The 17,786-nt window shown below is 42.9% G+C and overlaps 1 protein-coding gene across 1 annotated transcript in view; it reads right to left on the bottom strand.

Moving 5' to 3' along the window:
- The window catches only part of tsc22d2 (TSC22 domain family 2), a 42,459-nt gene extending 34,644 nt beyond the window's left edge, over positions 1 to 7,815 (bottom strand). The window contains exon 1 of the mRNA XM_069679653.1: positions 5,612 to 7,815. Within this exon, the coding sequence (XP_069535754.1) occupies positions 5,612 to 7,155 (1,544 nt within the window). The 5' untranslated portion in view covers positions 7,156 to 7,815. The remainder of the gene's footprint in view (positions 1 to 5,611) is intronic.
- Between the last annotated feature and the right edge of the window lie 9,971 nt (positions 7,816 to 17,786).

Below are 17,786 nucleotides of genomic sequence, written 5' to 3'. Positions count from 1 at the left end.
ACCAGTTGAAGAATTGTTTTCCAAACTGCTGGAGCGACTGCACCCAACACAGTTGGAGGCGGACGACTCACAATTTCCACCGAGCTGAACTCGCACACACTTTGCTGCTGACCTTCCATAAAACTTCAATCAGATTACAACTTTATGTGGCATTAAAAGTATGCGAGGAGGAGTTAATCTTGTGTGTATTTCTGCTTCCAGTGTTGCATGGTGACATCATGTGTCGGCTATCGGAGGAGTGGAATAGGTTCATAAAGTTGGCGGCCGGTTTACTTTCCTTCTGCTGGCTGAAGTTCATCAGCTTGTTTGTTGATAACATCTGTTACTTCTTCAACAAAATAGTTCAATTGATAAAACCTTCCTTGTGAAGAGAAAGGCAAAAAACAACAGTCTACACCAAGCCAACAGCAGACTGTAGAGTAACTGGGTCACTTTTCAAGGTGAATATCTTTACATGCACAAAGGTGAAGTAGTGTCATTTTGCAAAAGCCTGCACGTACAAGCCCACTTACGGCCGTGACGTGAATACTAGCTTCTCATCACTCATGCAAGATATTCATGTGCTACAACATTACTGACAAAGACAAACTGTCTGAGGTAACTACCACTTTGAGCCCTGGAAAGACGTCAAACTGTTTAACATTAAGAAACTGCCTCAAGAAAAACAGCAGCCAGCAGTGTCAGGGTGTCGTGGAGAGAGAGGGAGGGTGAGGGGTGGGTGAGGGGTGGGTGGACTGTAGCAAAGGCTTCAGATGGACGAGGAAGAGTAAAATCAAAGTGAATGGGGAAGTACAGATCTTCTCAAACTTATATTTAGATATTTCTGGATTTAAAAAGTGCCCATAATAAGAGGTTCATTACAGAGCTGCACCTTTTCTGATTAGTGTGTGCTGCCTTTAGGCAACTGTTGGCTAATTTCTCCTTGATACAGCCGGTATTTTTAGACTAGATTTCTGCTTTCTTTTGGCTTTTTTCTTCACATTTTCAGCTGTTTTGCTGCTTGGTTTCAAACACAAATCAAATACTAAACATAAGATATGTTTTTTCATACTTTACATTTATTATTCAACTTTTTGGCTTACCGCCGGGGTCAGCCTTACACATGGGGGGTCTGTATGTGACTGACTGAGCAACTGACTGACTGAGTGAGTGACGGTACTTTCACAGCCGTAGAAAGAGGGAGTTGTGACATAGCAATGGCGGATCATGGAGCATATTGGACCTCCACTGACGCGACTCTATACGGCTCTGGATACTTTGTTCGAGGAGTAGGCGGGGCTGCTCCTCCGCTGCTCGTCCACTGTCCTCACCTACGTCCGCAGCGTGCACCTGCTTTCAAACACGTCGTCATCGGCCTCATAAGGACAGTCCTTGTAACACATTGCCCACTAAAGCGCACACTGACCTGATGCGGTCAGCCACATACTAAGTTTTGACCTAATCTCGTTTTTTATTAAAAGGGAAATGTGCTTAAATTAGTGTTTAAAATAAATCTCAACTACCCGTGCAGTTCTCCAAAGTATCCTCAGTGTACTTGTACCGCGCGGACAGCACAGATAACCCAGTGCACCAATCCACCATTATCACCACGTTACAAGGTGCTTCTTTGCCAGAGCTCATGACTGAACTTCAAAGGGCCGACGGTGCTCTGTGTGTTTTGCACTGTTATCAAAAGAGGACTATGACTCAACACACAAATAAGGAGACATTACATGCCCCTTCAATGACTCACTTTAGATCATTTATCTTCCCGGGATGGATGCACTTTTTGGACTCTCAGTATATTACTCATTCACATTCACATAATCAATCAAAATAAGACATTTCTGTCATGTCAGTTATTGTGCTCCTCCTCTGGATGAAGCGCAGTGGTTACCTTCAGACTGCATTTTTCTCAAGTGGTTAAGCTACCGCTGATCTTCTGCTTGAAAAATCAATTATGTATTAATGAGTAACATTCCTAATTGAGACAATACAAGGGGAAGGGAGGGAGGTCTGTACTGGAAGAAGAAATTGAGTTAAAGGCCAAGTGCTCCTATTGTAAGAAACCAATTAGTCCCGGGGGGCGGCTTCATCACTTCATTTGGCAGAGGCGCGGCGTGCTGAGCAGAGATGCTAACCGTTTCAAGCTGGAGGGAAATCATTCTAATCTCACGACTCCACCCCCACAATGCTTTGCTCCACATTTGTGATGCACTCTAATTCAAAACAGAACCTAACAATGAGAGTTGGAGCAGATTCCTCGACAGGGCTGAGGGTTGTGCAAACAATGCACATCAGACAAGAGGAAAAGTTTGAGGATAAGTGTCCGCAATACCGGGGTGTGTTCAGTGAAATATGGCTGTTTTGGTCTCCACTGAGGTTTACAAGAACTTTATGAGTTAACAAGGCATTTTAATTACAACGGATGACAGTTAAAATTATGCTTATGACTGCCAACTTGCCTTTGGGCTTCACAATTCATCTTAAAAAGCTGCACTCAAAAGTTTTGAGGTCCACCAAAATACAACATATATGTGTGTGTACATTTGAACGTATGCAGCAGGCAGAAGCCAACAGTGGCACTTTCTCACTGTGTATGCAATGTATATGGTCTTATAAAGTCTAAATATAAAAGTTTATAATATGTCATTTTCATTTTAAATCAAATGGCTGGTCAAAGTTTAGTTTAAACTGGGGAAAAGGTCGACTACCTAACGTAAAATTCGGTGTATAAGACACTTTAAATATACATTTTTTTTCATCTAAAAAGGGGGCTGCATCATGTACCGGTGCGACCTATATACCAGTATAAAATGCAGAGGGAGGTGTGTTATTATGTTAATTTATTTTACCTTGACGATGGCGCTATCCGGTTGTTAAGTGGTGACGTCACATCTCTGCATTAAACTGTTTCTGGGTCCAAGACACTACAACGTCTCCTATTTACAATATGCAGCAGTGCTGTTTTCCTCACTGTTCTAAGCGAGGAAAACTAACTTGATTGTTGCTAACGCTTCGTCACGGACATGCACCGTCATGATCGTCATTGCAGCCGCAACCCTCACAACAATCAACGTTACCGTAGGCTGCCAGCTACAGCGAGCTACAGCACCGGTAGCTAACAAGTTTGCAAACTCGACATGGCGAAAACAGATGTTAGGCTGTGATTTGTGAGTGTTTTAAATGAAACTGAAATTGTGTTCAAATAACCTTATTCATAGCATAACCTTTTTCCCTCTGGGATACCACCAAAAACAGACTGCATCTTATATTCCGGTGCGACTCATATTACAAGTTTTACGGTAAGTCTTTGTTTGTAATTTCCCGTGTTCACTGTCAACAATGTTTATGTCCAATATAGGTTTCAAGTTTCCAAGCATGTAGATGTGTTGTACAAAAGTTTGGTGCAAATTAATCAGCTAGCTAAACCTTCAGGAAAGTTTTTAGCGCTTAGAAACTTTTTTTCCTGGGAAGATTTTCAATGCTTGGACAGGTGATTCAGTCAAATAAGTTTGGTGTCGACATGACCTGCACTGTGAAGGATTAAACCATTCAACTAATTAAAACAGCAAATTGAAGTTCCATGAAATTCGGCGAAGATCAAACGGCTTTTTATACAACACTTGATTCTAATGTAGCAACAAAAGACGCTCGATGTACAAGCTGTTTATTTGCAATTTAGTAATCTGTCAACACGATCCACTAAGTTATTGTTCAGTGGACTTAAAGGATTAATTTGGGTCGCTGTAAATAGTTTAAGATAAAGTACGGTTTCGACCTGCTCTGTAAAGTGTGACGAGATAACTGTTGTTGAGATTTAGTGCTAGGTAAATGAAAACTGAATGACTGATTGATTGATTAATCAAAAGTCAGTTGTGATTTACCTGATGGCAGTCATATTGTTTATCTTATTTTGCTGTGTGTCTGAAGCGCCAAGAGCGACATAGCATTAAATAATACGTTTTAAAATTATGGCTCCAACACAACCAAGCACAGACACCACCGAGATGTAGGAATTAAATTCTATTAAAAAGGCACAACCTAACTTATGACAGGTGTACAGTTTTAAGTCTCTACAATTCTCTTAGAAAAAAGAGGAAGCTTGGACAGAACACGAGGGAGATTAAACCCCTCACAGGTTAGCAACAAGTCAACACCTTGTTAAGCTGATGTGTAAACATGGACACTGACAGGCCTAACAAGGACTCAATTCTGGGAACCAGAGCAGAAGTCAGACATCCTTCTGCTGATTCAGCCTGGCCATGTCATCGCTGCCACACACACACTGGCTTACGTGCTGGCTATCATTGATACAGGTGTGTGTGTGTGTGTGTTTGATGTAGGTGCATGTCTGTGCGCCGGTCTGTCTGTCCTCTCCACCTCCCTGACACGTCCTGTCCTGCTGGCAGCATCACCATAGCTACACAGACAGCCACTGATGTCACTCCTCTCACACACACACACACATACAGGAATGACTATGAAAAGGGCACTGGCTGTTCCTCTGATGAAATCAGGGACAACACAAAATGTTTCTGCCTTTCTGCACATAGTTGACACAAATGTGATGCAGCTTGGATAAAGTATTAAAGTAAACAATGATTAGCCTCAGGAATATCTGAACTATGAGCAACAGAAATCAGGCCTCAGCCTCCTTAAGCACACACACACACGCCTCCTCTGGTTGGACCATTCATAATAAGCAATGAAGAACAGAACAGGGAACACAGATAAACACTGAGGCCTACATAAATACAGGACAGACTGCACGTGTGTGTGAGCTGACTCTCATGTAGGTCATTCTTGGCTCAAATAATCGCCCCTCAAAGTCTCCTCTACTTGCCTGGAATGGCAAAGAGTGGCAACACTTTAGCAGACAGACCCTAAAAATAGCTGCAGTGTGTACATTAGAAGAGTTCTGTAGGCAAGAAAAGAGTCAGTATTTACAAGGTTTACAGTTGGGAGGCTGAGAACAGTGTTCAGGGCCGATAGACAGGAGAGTAAAAACAGTCTGCTTAAGTTTGAGAAGTTTTTCCCTTTTTTCTGGTGCTTGTTAACGCCCCCTAAACTCAAACAGCCTGTATGGATGAAAAGAAGCTTGAAGGAGGGGGCTGTCTAAAGAGGCGAGGTACTATCCAGTGTTTTGTGGCTTGCCTATTAATGACAAAGACAGAATATTCCTCCTGTCTCTGCCAGTTTTCATTGCTTCACTGTGCCCCACAATCCCTCCTTCCTGCCAGACTACAACTTTACACTAACAAAGAGAGCTAAGAAAAGTGCGTGTTCTGTTTTATTGTTCTTTAAGTACAACCAAACACTTCTAGTTATAGCGTGGCTAATTTTGGCATCGGTGAAGGGAGAGGCGTTCTCCACAGTGTGGAGTATGACCACACTGTGGCAGAATGCAACAAGAATTTTTAACAGGAGGGCAAACTTCCAGACACAAACTTACTACCTCCAACAATAAACCAGTGCTGCTCCAGGTAAAGAAATCTCTATCACAGACCGCATGGATTATATCCATACTATAATGTTGCATTACTGATTGCCCTCTGCTCGACACAATGCAGTAAACAATATTTATGAACTAAGTTCCCTTAGATTTTTTTTCCCCATGATACCCTCTTACCTGTCCTCATCCACATTCATGGTGATGTGGATTCCAAACAGGCTGTCGACAGGAGTGGGCAGGTTGAGGCCCTCGCCGATGAAAGGCTTGACACCATCTTTCCCTGGCACCACAAGAGCACTGTGCGGAAGTAGGGAATCAGACTTCTGCCTGCCATCTTCTGCCTGGTTGATGAAGCCTGACGGGAGGCCTGTTATGGCTCCTCCGTAGGCTCCCTGGAGCTGGACAAGTCCTCCTGTGCCAGGTGCTTGACTTAGCACACCTGGAAGGGTGTTGGTGATACTGGGCACTGTGGCGGGCGCATTCTGAACGCTGTGGGTGGTGTTGATGACCGAAGGTGCAGGGGCAACACCTATCCCTCCTGAAGGCTGATTCTGGCTGACATGTTGCTGAGGGCCACTTCCTGAAAGGACGGGGGCCATGGCTGGTGCATCCCCCGCTTGTAGCAGGACCTGGGCTCCTGGACCAGCAGGGGTGATTAGAGGCGAGGGTACCTGGCTGGTTGGAGGCCCCACAGGGAGGGCTGACATGGGAAGGTTCTGAGTGCTTGAGCCAAAGTGCTGCTGTTGTCTATAGTCCTGCTGGCCGGCAGAGAGGCCAGTGGGATGAGTAGAATAGGCAAACTGCTGGGGCTGCGTGGCAGGAGGCATGATGGGAGACTTCTGCTGCATGGCACCGTGGTGCACGCCATTGAGGCTGTTAGAGAGGAAGTTTTGAGGAGCAATGGGCTGAACATTGACCTGAGCCTGTTGTGGTTGCTGTGATGCTGTATTTGTAAACCCAGTGGGCTGAAAGGCACTTGCTCCGCTCCCTATCTGTGAAGCCAAGCTGTAACCTTGCTGCAGGGGCTCTGAAGGATGAGGGTGGGCGTGGTGCCCAGCAGAGTAGCCGCTGTCAGCGGTGTTATCCAAAGCCTGTGCAGAAAAAGCACTGCTAGTGACCACAGAGTTACTTGTAACCCCTAGTCCACTGTCCCTGTCTATACTGTGATCAATGGTTACAGTTGGCTTTATGCTGTCCACAGTTCGATTGATATTTGAATCTGAATCTCTCTCATAAAACTCAGTGCATGTCCACCTGCCCCGTCTGAAGGGCTCTCCAGTACCATGGTCAAGTTTAATGACCCTGAATCGAGAACTACAGCTGGTGCTCACAGGAGCAGAGGGTGTCACACTGGTAGAGAGAGTGGCAGCAGGGGAGGATGAGCCAGGTGCTGTAGCAGGCACACTTCCTAAATTATGTGGGGTGACGCGACCGGTGCCTATACTTTTATAAGAGAGTCCCCCGTTGACAGGACCTGAGGTAGGCGGCTGGCCCTCCTGAGGCTCCACGTTGTTTAAGGTTTCCTCGGATGAACTCCTCTCACACACCCCCAGGTCGGCCCTGGAAACGTCAAATATTTCCGACGACACGTCTTCTGTCCGGGACTCGTCCGGATCGTCCAGGCTCTCGGTGTCGTCTGTGATGCTGCTGGCCGCCACCTGAGCCTGCGTTACACTTGTGATCTGGAAGCAACTTTTCTTCTTTGCTGGCATTTTCGACATGTTGACTATCTGCGTCAAGTCTGTCTGCCCCCAGATGAAGCGAAGCCCTGGACTAATGTCTTGTGAAGTAATTCACAACTGAAGGACAAGACACAGACACGTACCGTCAAATGACATTTCCATACCGTTCCTCTTCCTCTCTCCCTTGTCGGAGAAAAGTGTCACAACCGGAGCCAGACCCTTTGAAACTCCCAAAACTGCGCGGTGTCCGGTCACAGCACACGGGCGACTGCTGTTCCCCAACCCCGGCCTCTCTGACACTCTGTCGGCCTCTCTCGTGTCCGGGCAGCGGAGTTCCAAACAGGCCCTTGTCAAAGTTCTTGTTCAGCAGCTGCCACCGGTACTTTAGTCTGAGGAGGGCCCGGTCTCGCAGCCCACTCTTCTCCCTCTAATATGTATTTCTCGCCGACTAGCTGAGTTAGCTGATGATAGCTAGTTTTCCCTACCTTGGTACCAGCATGTGATACATCATGATGTAAACAAATCCATTAGCTCTTCAAAAAGAAACTATAATCCAGCGGTAGATGGAGAAAACGTCTCAAAGTCGGTAAAGTTTTGCCTCTCGCGGTGTGGACAGCTCACTTTTGGCAGCTGCTACTAGCAGCTAGCTGACAGATAACTACTTTACCACAGCGCCAGTAAGCTAACAGACAGCTAACTCCTGCCTGCCGCTCTTCTAACCCAACCACTCGACAAGATGGCAAGAGCGAAGTGCATCCTGGGTAAAGAGGTCAACCTAGTTTTCTATTATTTCAAAAATATATTTACAAATTAACTGTACCATAAAATCTTGTCGTACGTATTGTTTGTAAAGTTTTTGAGTCTTACACGTATTTAAAATCAGAGACTTTTACTTTACGCGGCCAGGAGCAATTTTTTTTTTCGCTGTCGTCACTTCCGGGTAACGTCCTACCGTTAGGGTAGCGCGAGAAGAAGAGTTCGCTAGCCGTCGACAGATGTTCTTTTTTTGCATAATATAGGATCTATAATTTGGCGACTAGCAATTCTATAACCCTCGGTTATGTTAAAATACTGTTCTATATTTGGAAAAGGCAACGTCACAAAATAGACAACAAATGGACAGGTTTTACACCAAGTCTTTTTCCAGTTTCCTGTTATGCTTATGCATAGAAAAAAATTAAGCCTTCAATCTTCATTTCCAGGTGAATACATCAATTTATCATGTTAAACTTACATTTACATAAAAAAGACAGGTCTATATTCACCCTACCAGCCAGCATTCAACATACATACCACTGTGTGCTTTCACTTCCAAACAGTTTACAAATTAATTTTCTTATGCTTATCAAACAAATGACAACAGTTGTAACCATACACAGAAGAGCTAGGGGCTTAGATATTTATTGTGCCCTAAAAGAGAGGAAAGGAGTACATACAAAGTCTGCTCTCATTGGGGTAATACATTCAATCCACTTACTCCAAATTAAATTAAGTAGAATTTGTCTTTTTGGATCCTCAAAATGTAAGTCAACTTCTCCATTTAAAAAATGTCCCAAATTATTCCAAACCACTCCTATTTAACTGTTTTACATATATTAACCGTTGCTTATACTACAGCCATCGTATGAAACAATGCCCTTTTATATCGTCTAAACCTAATTGACAGCAGAGTGTCAGTTTCTGGAACCATATTTTTGGCTGATCTCTGTCGGAAAATTTATTTCCAATCTGGGATTAAAGTCTAAAACGTTCTTCAATAGAAACGCCAAAGACTAAAGTGAGTCATGAAAGGAGTTGCTTTTGAATGAATCACTTATCTCCGGGAAATCTTCACAGATCACTTGGCATAATGCTGCCTAACAAGACGACAGTTACAGTCATGAGTCTTTATGAATGTAGCCTATGGTTTCTGGGTGACTGTGAAGTAATATTTATCATTTTAGTCAATGTGCACAAACAGAGATCATCATGGTAGTTAGACAAATAGATCATTATAGATATAATGTATCAATACCATATGTAGGCCTATTTGCTTTATGAAGCAATCAAATCACATTAATCACAAAGCAAACAACTTAAGGACACTCAAATATGTTTAAAAAAAAGGAGATAAAAGAACCAAAACTTAGAATAAAATATTAAAACTTGAAACTTAAGCAAATGAAAGTCTTCAGCCTTCAAAACAGGATAATCTCATATTAAATTATCTCATTGGAGCTCATAGAAAATGTTTTCTATTGACAAGTATAATGTATAATACACAAAAGTAGTTGTTATTTGCCATGTCAGAACAGTCTAAACTTTGTCACTAGAACATGTAATACTTTAGCTGTAAAGCTGAACTGAAAGACATTTAACTTTCAATCACTTTGGCAAGAAAATTCTGGATTTTTCCTGCCAAAGTAGATCAACTAAGTCAACTAGACTTATAAAAGAGAGCACTGGTTCAGCACAGGCTTGTAGTCTATCAAACCTGCGAGTCAAAGTCAAAATCATTAGAATAACATGTTTGTATTTGGCTGTTGAGCAGTGTTTATATCCAGCCATGATCGGGAAGCAGGAAATGGCGCATACATGTGTCCCATGACTATAATGACCCCTAAGGGTTAAAGCACAAAACATTCAATCATCAAGATAAATAAACTCTTATATGTTTTGGTAGTTTCAGCGGTTTGGACTACATTTCCCTTCATCTCCCCTGTTTTGTCATCAGAGGCGTGTGTTAATGACACATATTTTAAATATGTTCATCAGAAACAGATGTGACATCCAGTTTCCTTTTATAGGTACATCCTAATATATCCAGTTTGACACACACAATAGACTAAAGCTGTGTGATTACAGCACCTTCCTTCTATTGAATGGCTTACTTGACATTTGACCCCTCGTTGTTGTTTGGAAGGCCTGTGACGTAGCTGTTTTCAGGAGATTGAAATACTGGGCAGGTGATATCACAATTCACACCTAAATGGTGTCAAATTCATATGACCACGATGAGTTATATGTGACTTCAGCTCTACTAACATTCAAGGACATTAAAGTAGCTTGTTCACCTGATATCATCCACCCTGTATTAGTGACTTTATTTCCTGATGGTGACTCATAAGTAATGAACTTATGACCAGAGGTTATTGCTTCAATAAAGTCCATCAAAGGCTTGTGCTCAGATGCACGACAGACTGTCACAAGATAACACATGACACAAAGAAAAAGAAATGGGTCATGGTGTTGTTCTGTGTTTGAGTTTTTTAAATACCCTCTTTAGAGATGTTTTTTTGCTCTGGGCTGTTGTTTGTCAGTTAGCAGTTTGCCTGGTGGCCTTGGGTTTTCTCACTAAGTCCGATGATCAGCAGGAGAACTTTGTTGCATCTCTCTCTACCCAGTTTCCTGTCAGCTCTTATCTGATACTTATACTAACTGCAGTTCTTTCTGTACTTTCATGACTATGCCTATAGTAGGGGTGGGAATCACAGCGTAACGCACGATGCGATACAAGATATGTGGCCCACGATAATGACATCACAATATAGCGATACAATCATACAGACATCATATCATCATGATATTTGATTAACCGAGGAATACAAAATGCCCCTAAAAAGGTAAGGTGCAGGAGGTGTCAGTTTCACAGAATTTGACACAAACTGAGATGAAACAATGTATGTGTTTTCAGTCCGTAAATGAAGTTTACAGAACGAAAGAACTGTGGATTTAAAAGTGGCTGGCACTTCACCATTGTCCGACATTATCCCGCTGTCTTCTTTTTTTATCCTGCTGTCAACATCTTCTTCAGCCAACTGATCTACATTCATGTTACCGTCATTCATGTCATAAGCGCCACTGCGATGAGTCATGAAGTAGTGTTGAGGTGAGTTAAAATCCCAGGGGAATTTAGGGCGCGATATATTTGTAAATTTAAATATTTGACGCCATCGATTAATTATATTGCACGAGTCAGGACGGCGATATATTGCTGTATCGATATTTTGTCCCACCCCTAGTCCATAGTTATTTTAATGCATGATTTGGGGCATGGTCGCTTTGAATGACAGGTGGATACTGCCGGCTGTCTGCTGGACATCAACATCGCCACACAGTCACTGAACTTTACCTCTTGGCCTGTTTGTGTTGTTGTAATCTCTATTTACAGATTCTACATAGAAATTTTGAATCTGTAGGCAGGGATTTCCGGGAAGGCAAGTGTTCTGTTTGAACGGCGCTTGTAGTCCGAGTAATATTGACCAATCACGTATCAGCAGCCTGCGGCGTATGCAGGAAAAACAGTCCTTAAGGAGAGCAAAAGCAGGCGAACGTAATCCACCATAATGACACCCCGGCTCCCACCAGCATCATCTGACGATGATTTAGCTTCTTATTAATCTCTATAAACAGACATCTGCATGTAAGTTCAGCTAACAATCCATTCTAGATCAAAAGTTTAACTTGAGATGATTTCCCTTGACGCTAGCTGTGTCCCAATCCAGGGGCTGCAGCCTTCAAAGGCCGTATTTGATGGTCGTTTTCATCACAGAAGCGCATCAAAGGCTGTCCCAGTTTGAAGGCTCCTTCAGACGCGGCCGACAAATGCCTGGATCCTCCGTTTCCTGGGAAGCGGAGGATCCATCAGGTGCATCCTTCGCGGCCCAACGTATCCCGAGATGCATTGCATACCAATTCAAACGAAATGGCGGACTTTTATGCGGCCGAGGAATACACTCTTGGTTTTAACTCAATCTAATAGCTAGAGATGTTTAACAAATGTTTAAGAAAACGAAAGGGAATTATCTTTAAAACAATACAATAGGTTAACTTACTTGGCGGTAGTTATGCTAGCTAGTTAGCCTACTAGCTACCTGTTGCTAGGCGAAAGGAGCAGCATTTGGAGACACAAGGGTAGACCAGACCGTCTTATATCAGTTCGGCTTTAACGGTCTATGCAGGCTATGAATGGAGCATCCTCCATGGACAGCCTCAATTGGGACTGGGACACAGCTACTGTGTCATGAAAGCCGTTTAAGCGTTCAGATTTCATTTCCTCGAATGCATCAGATCGTTCAACAAACTAGCATTTTAAAAGTTTTCTTCTCCTCTTAAGGACAGACCTGACAAAGCTTGAATTTCTACTTCTTACAAATCTGCATCATGATGTTGAAATTTCGGCAAAGGTAAGACCCGTTAATAACAAGTAGATCACAAGAAAATGGTTTCTCTTTCTGTAACAATGCAGCAAGCGGAACAGGAAGTCGATTATGGCTTACCACCTGGCACGTTCACCGTTGTCCCCAGAGGCTATATATCGTCTCAGACTATAGCCAATGGGATCCGAGATTGGTGTCGTTGCTGCCTTTTGGGGATTTTCAGGCAAAGATCAGACAAATAATCTGGCTTGCTGTGTGATTTATGGCACTAACAAGCCGTCCAAGTAATTCTGTGCTCAAGCTTTCTCAGTGAGTGAAGTACAAATCATACATTTATTTATTCATTGGCCGGTGCTTTGGATTCAGGATTTTAGCTTTTAGTGATGAGAAGACTATTTTAAGTTGCCCCGTACATCCTGTTCACCACCGTTTTCTCAGCCATGATTTCATGTTCCTTACACTTGATCAACGTCAGGAAACAGTATGCTTCCCTGTTCAGTAGATCTCTTCCTTATTTTTTATTGTTCAGACAATCATGAAGGACTTGTCTTGGTTGCTAAACATGGTCGTTGCTCTTCAGGATAACCTTTGAACCCCAAAGCAAAAAGTCTGCTCTCTCTCTCTTTATAGTTTTGAGCTCTGTCACACATACATCATTAAGGTCAATTTGTTCAAATTAGCAGAGGTGAAAACCAAAGGTTACATATAAAACAGGCATGTAACTATCTGATAGTGCTAAGATTTGGTTCCTACTCACTTACCAGCACTACAGCAACCAAACCATTCTTTTTTATACTTCCAAATAAGCACAATTAACTCTTTTTAACATGAACTGAGTACTCATCAAGGATTTATTTAACCTGCAGCTGATAAAAAATAATAGTTCTCTCATTGGTTAATCTTTGCAAACACCTCATAACAAATGGCTCTTTTCTACTGAGGTCACCAGAGATCTTGTATGAAAAATGATCCCTGTCTCTCTCTCTCGTTTTGCTTTTCAGACCAGCGTTAGCATTTGGATGTCGTTGGTGTCCTGGGACAACTACAGGCTATTTCAATCTGGGTGTTTGCTTGTAACAAAAAAATAGCTACAAATAGAGTTTGATAGTTTACTGCAGGGACTACAGAGGAGAATATCAGGCGCCTTTCTTTGGCAGAGCGTAGTGGGCGGGAGGGAGTGTAGACCTGGATGAGGGCGTTCAGGTACGCAGGTGTCATTTTTGTTGCTGTTTTGTAAGCGAGCAACAGGGTTTTGAATTTGATGCGAGTGGCGACTGGGAGCCAGTGGAGGGATATGAACAGCGGAGTGACCGCTGATGTTTTGGGTTGGTTGAAGACCAGTCGCGCTGCTGCGTTCTGGATCATCTGCAGAGGTTTGAATGTGCATGCAGGAAGACCTGCCAGTAAGGAGTTACAGTAGTCAATGTGTGATATTACAAGAGCCTGGACCAGCAGTTGTGTTGCATGCTCTGACAGGTAGGGTCTGATCTTCTTGATGTTGTACAGGGCAAATCGACACGAGCACTCGAGGCTACGTGAACCTTAAAGGTTATTTGGTCATCAGATATGACTTTGACGGGCTTTGTGTGAGTTTGGTTAGTCCAAGCTAGATATTGATCTGTGGCTCCATAGAGGGACTGGCAGTCTTAGACAGGTTGAGCTGAAGGTGGCATTCTTTCATCCATTTAGCGATATCGGCAAGGCATGACAAGATCCGAGCAGAAATGGTGTCCCGAGTGCAGAACGTCCTTGGACAACTACATGGTTCTGCTAGCAGGAGAAGTCAGCTTTCTCGCTCAGCAAACCACACATGTAGGAATTTATTGCTTCACAAAACTAATTGAGTATCCAAATAAAACATTGTGAACAATCCCTCTGAACCGGCAGGTCACCTTCCCATGCTGCCCGTCTTCTATTTGTTGCACTTTTATTGCTCTCTAAAAACTATGTGAGAAAGGCCAACACAGCTAACTCAAGTATTTTAATAAAGTTTAGAGCATGAGCGATGAACAGAGAGGTTGAAAATAGCTTTTCTGCATTATTCCCTTGGTACGACTGATCATTAGAGCTACACGGTTACATAACGTCCGACTCACAAGGTCTGTCTGGCAAAAAACAATTACATGCCGTCCTCAGATAAGACGGATGGGATGGAAAACAAGTCAATACCAATAAAGATTTAACACAGTAATGATAATACACGTGATTTTTGTTTTATTCCTGCTGCGTTTTATGAGCTTATAGGATTGTAAGTTAATCTATCAAAACATGATACAAGTTAAAAGTCTTTTAAGGGCAGCAGTTTCATGATCAAAGCATTCATTTATCAGTTTGTGGAGTCTAAAAACTACTGAATTACTGTGATAGGTTAACATGTTATTCGATTTCTGAGGGGCACAAAGCTTTAAAGTGTTTTCAGATTGTTTTTTATGAGCCAACATTTCTTCTAACTCCTCTCCAAATGGACCTGGAAACAACTCCCCCTATTGCGACATCAGCCCCAACAGGCCCTCTATACTTAGGCGGCCCACCTTTAGTAGCGGGCCGTGCGTGGGCTTTCCCGCCCCCCAGCCACAGTGTTTGTGTAGCTGCTTGTGCTTATTTACTCTGGTCTGAAGGGCGAAGACTACCAAGCTGTGCTGCGGCGCGTCACCGTCCAACATGCTGCGTCCACTTTGAGCGCAACACCGCGGCAACAACACCGGTGTTGTACTGGTGTATTTCAGGGGCCAGCGGTCAGTTTCAGCAGCCCAACCTGGGGGGACCTCTGGCCTTTAGCAAAGCACTGTGGGGTCTTAACGTGCACGATCAACAAACACATTGACCAAACATCACTCAGCACTTGCTAAAAGAAGGGCTTCCCCAGGGGATAGGGCACAAGGGGTTGCTTCAGGGCAACTTGACCAACGTGAGACTTAAATAATGAAAAATGCACGTGAGTCTTGTGTTTGGTTTCAGCTTTACTGGGCTCCTTTTCCAGAGAAACACACATTGACTTGTTGGTTTTTTGACCTGCACTAACTGCTAATTAAAGTGAGCAGCAAATAAGGTTTAAACAACCTCCACGTGCGTGCGTGTTTCAGGGTGTAGCTCTGTCACCTTATCGTCCACTTAAGCTCCAAATATACACGATTCACGGAACAAGCTCGGAGGTAGAGTCCGGTGTATTTTCGGAGATCATTGGATGTAGTTTTCTGTCGAGATCTGCGTTTTTCACTTCACTACCTCACAGATTCCTTCAGAGGGAGCCTATTGGGGGATTCATAGTTCGGTTATTACACAATATCCTCAGATTATATAATCCTTTGTGCGAGTTAAACAGACGGACCTACAGAAATACACAGAGTGACTTCACGGAGAAAAGAGCCCCCAGGAATTGTGAAACATGGAAATATTTTGACGCTTAGCAACGACACTCTCTATGAACATGTGATATTGTAATTAAGTGTGTGCATATTAACTGACAGAAACTCAAAGACCACCAAAATTATAACAAACATGTTCTTTTGATCAAGTTGGCCTAAACTCAACGGTGAACACTCTGATGCCAGTGAGCGAGACGAGAAGTCAAGATTGTGCCATCAGATGTGAATAATTTCTCGTGCACCTGATTGTGTAACATCTATGTATTGAGAAATATTTTTGTTGTTTTTTTGGCATTACCCAGGACAAAAAAAAATCCCCTTTTGAGCTTTTCAGTGGAAACGGTGATTTACTAGACAATGGCATTTATTGTTTTAAAGAGGACGTTTAAGGTTGAGGTTGAACCATAGAGGAAATGAGGCGAGCTACTGGCAAATAATAATAAACGTTACTTTTTACAGCACTTTTCATGCAAGAAATACAGCTCAAAGTGTTAAAATAGACAGAATAAACAGGGAAAGAGTACCACAATAACATTAGATTGAAAAGTAAAGCCCACTTAATGCTGAAAAGTGCGAGCTTTTCTAATGACACGGCCAATATCTTCATCATTAAAGGGATTTAATGGTCCAACAAGCAGAAAAATGCTATGATGAAAACTCTAAGAAGAAAGTGTCGTGATTTCAGCGTTGTGCAGCACAAGGGTTTTCACGTGTAACCGTGAAGGGCCCATCACTTATGATTCACATCCTCCTCACGCTCATCAAACCGCTGACTGACCCCATGTGCCCTCTTTCATAGCTGCTGCTCTGTTTGTTAAGGTCCCGCTGTCCAGACAAAGAGGGATTGTGCTTTTAGTGTTTTAGCTTCCCCACTGTCAAACAGACTCCCAATTAGTGTCGAATCTGGGCGACACTTCTAAAAAGTTTGTTTAAAAACCTGTATAGAAGTTAATACTCTAATAGGTACAGGTTTGATCTCTATATAGCCCCTTGCACACATGCACTGCACTGCCGAAAACATTGTCCAGGTGGCTGCTTGGTGAATGCAAAGTAAGAATTTCTCGAATAGGCAGGGTTATATCACGTTTATATCATGCAGCTGATGCGAAATCAAAAGAGCGGCACATAGTAGAAAGAATAAAAACATCTGAGGGTGAGGAAGTAGGATCATTTACAAGATGGCAATAGCAAGATGTGTGCTAACTGGAGATATGAAGAGATTGGCTAGCTTCTGGCTGTGAGGGGGATTGACTGGCGATCAGTCCAGGGTGTACCCCGCCTCTCGTCCAATGATAGGCTCCAGCCCCCCCCCCCCGCGACCCTGAACAGGATAAGCGGTATAGATAATGGATGGATGGCTGTGAGGGCCGACAGCATACTTTGTACATCAGGTCTTGCCTCTTGAGACCCATGTGTGAAAGGGCAACTCTGGAAACTTTCAGGAGCAGACTGTTTTGAAATTTTCTGGAAATTGTCAGGAGCGCATGTGTGAAAAGGGCTTATGTTTGGCCAGGGCAATTTGACCAATGTGAGACTTAAATATTGAAAAATGCATGTGAGTCTTGTGTTTGATTTCAAATGTATGGGGCTTCTTTTCCAGAGCTTATGTTTTGCCATTTCCTCACTGTATTTTATGGTACTATATTTTCAGTGCACCTGTAAAGAACCTTGCAACTTTGGTTACTTTCTGAACGCACTTATTCAGGTATCCAAATGTTTGTAGCAGAGTTAAAAGAAGAATACAACAAAGTTAGAGGGTTAGGGTTACTTAAGCATCTCTCTGCATTACACACTATTTATAATGAGAGCAACATCAGAATGTGTCTAAATTCCCTAATAACCAAAATCCCAATCTACCACAGAAGAAAGAGTACAAAGTTCAGCGCCTCGGACTCTTAAAACCCTTACAGCACAAGAAACAATGCTCATTACCCGGTAAACAGAGGGAAACAAAGACAGACGGGGTGAAACAACATTCCTTGTGAGGACAGATTTTTGAGCTTTAATCCTGAATGAGACATAGTTCTGATTCATTGTGTAAAACTGCAGATTAATACAACGGAAATCTCCCCTGTTCAAGCACTCGGCCTAATGGATTATCTCACCTCAAACAATTTTCAATCTCGGGTGTGTGTTTGAAAGAAACACTGACTCATGAATGTGGATA

Source organism: Semicossyphus pulcher, unplaced genomic scaffold (assembly GCF_022749685.1).
Source record: "Semicossyphus pulcher isolate SPU_LCO1_2020_fin unplaced genomic scaffold, fSemPul1.0.p SCAF_4, whole genome shotgun sequence".
NCBI classification, from domain to species: Eukaryota; Metazoa; Chordata; class Actinopteri; order Labriformes; family Labridae; genus Semicossyphus; species Semicossyphus pulcher.
Note: the sequence above shows the minus strand (reverse complement) of the source record. Positions and strands in the feature narration are given on the sequence as shown.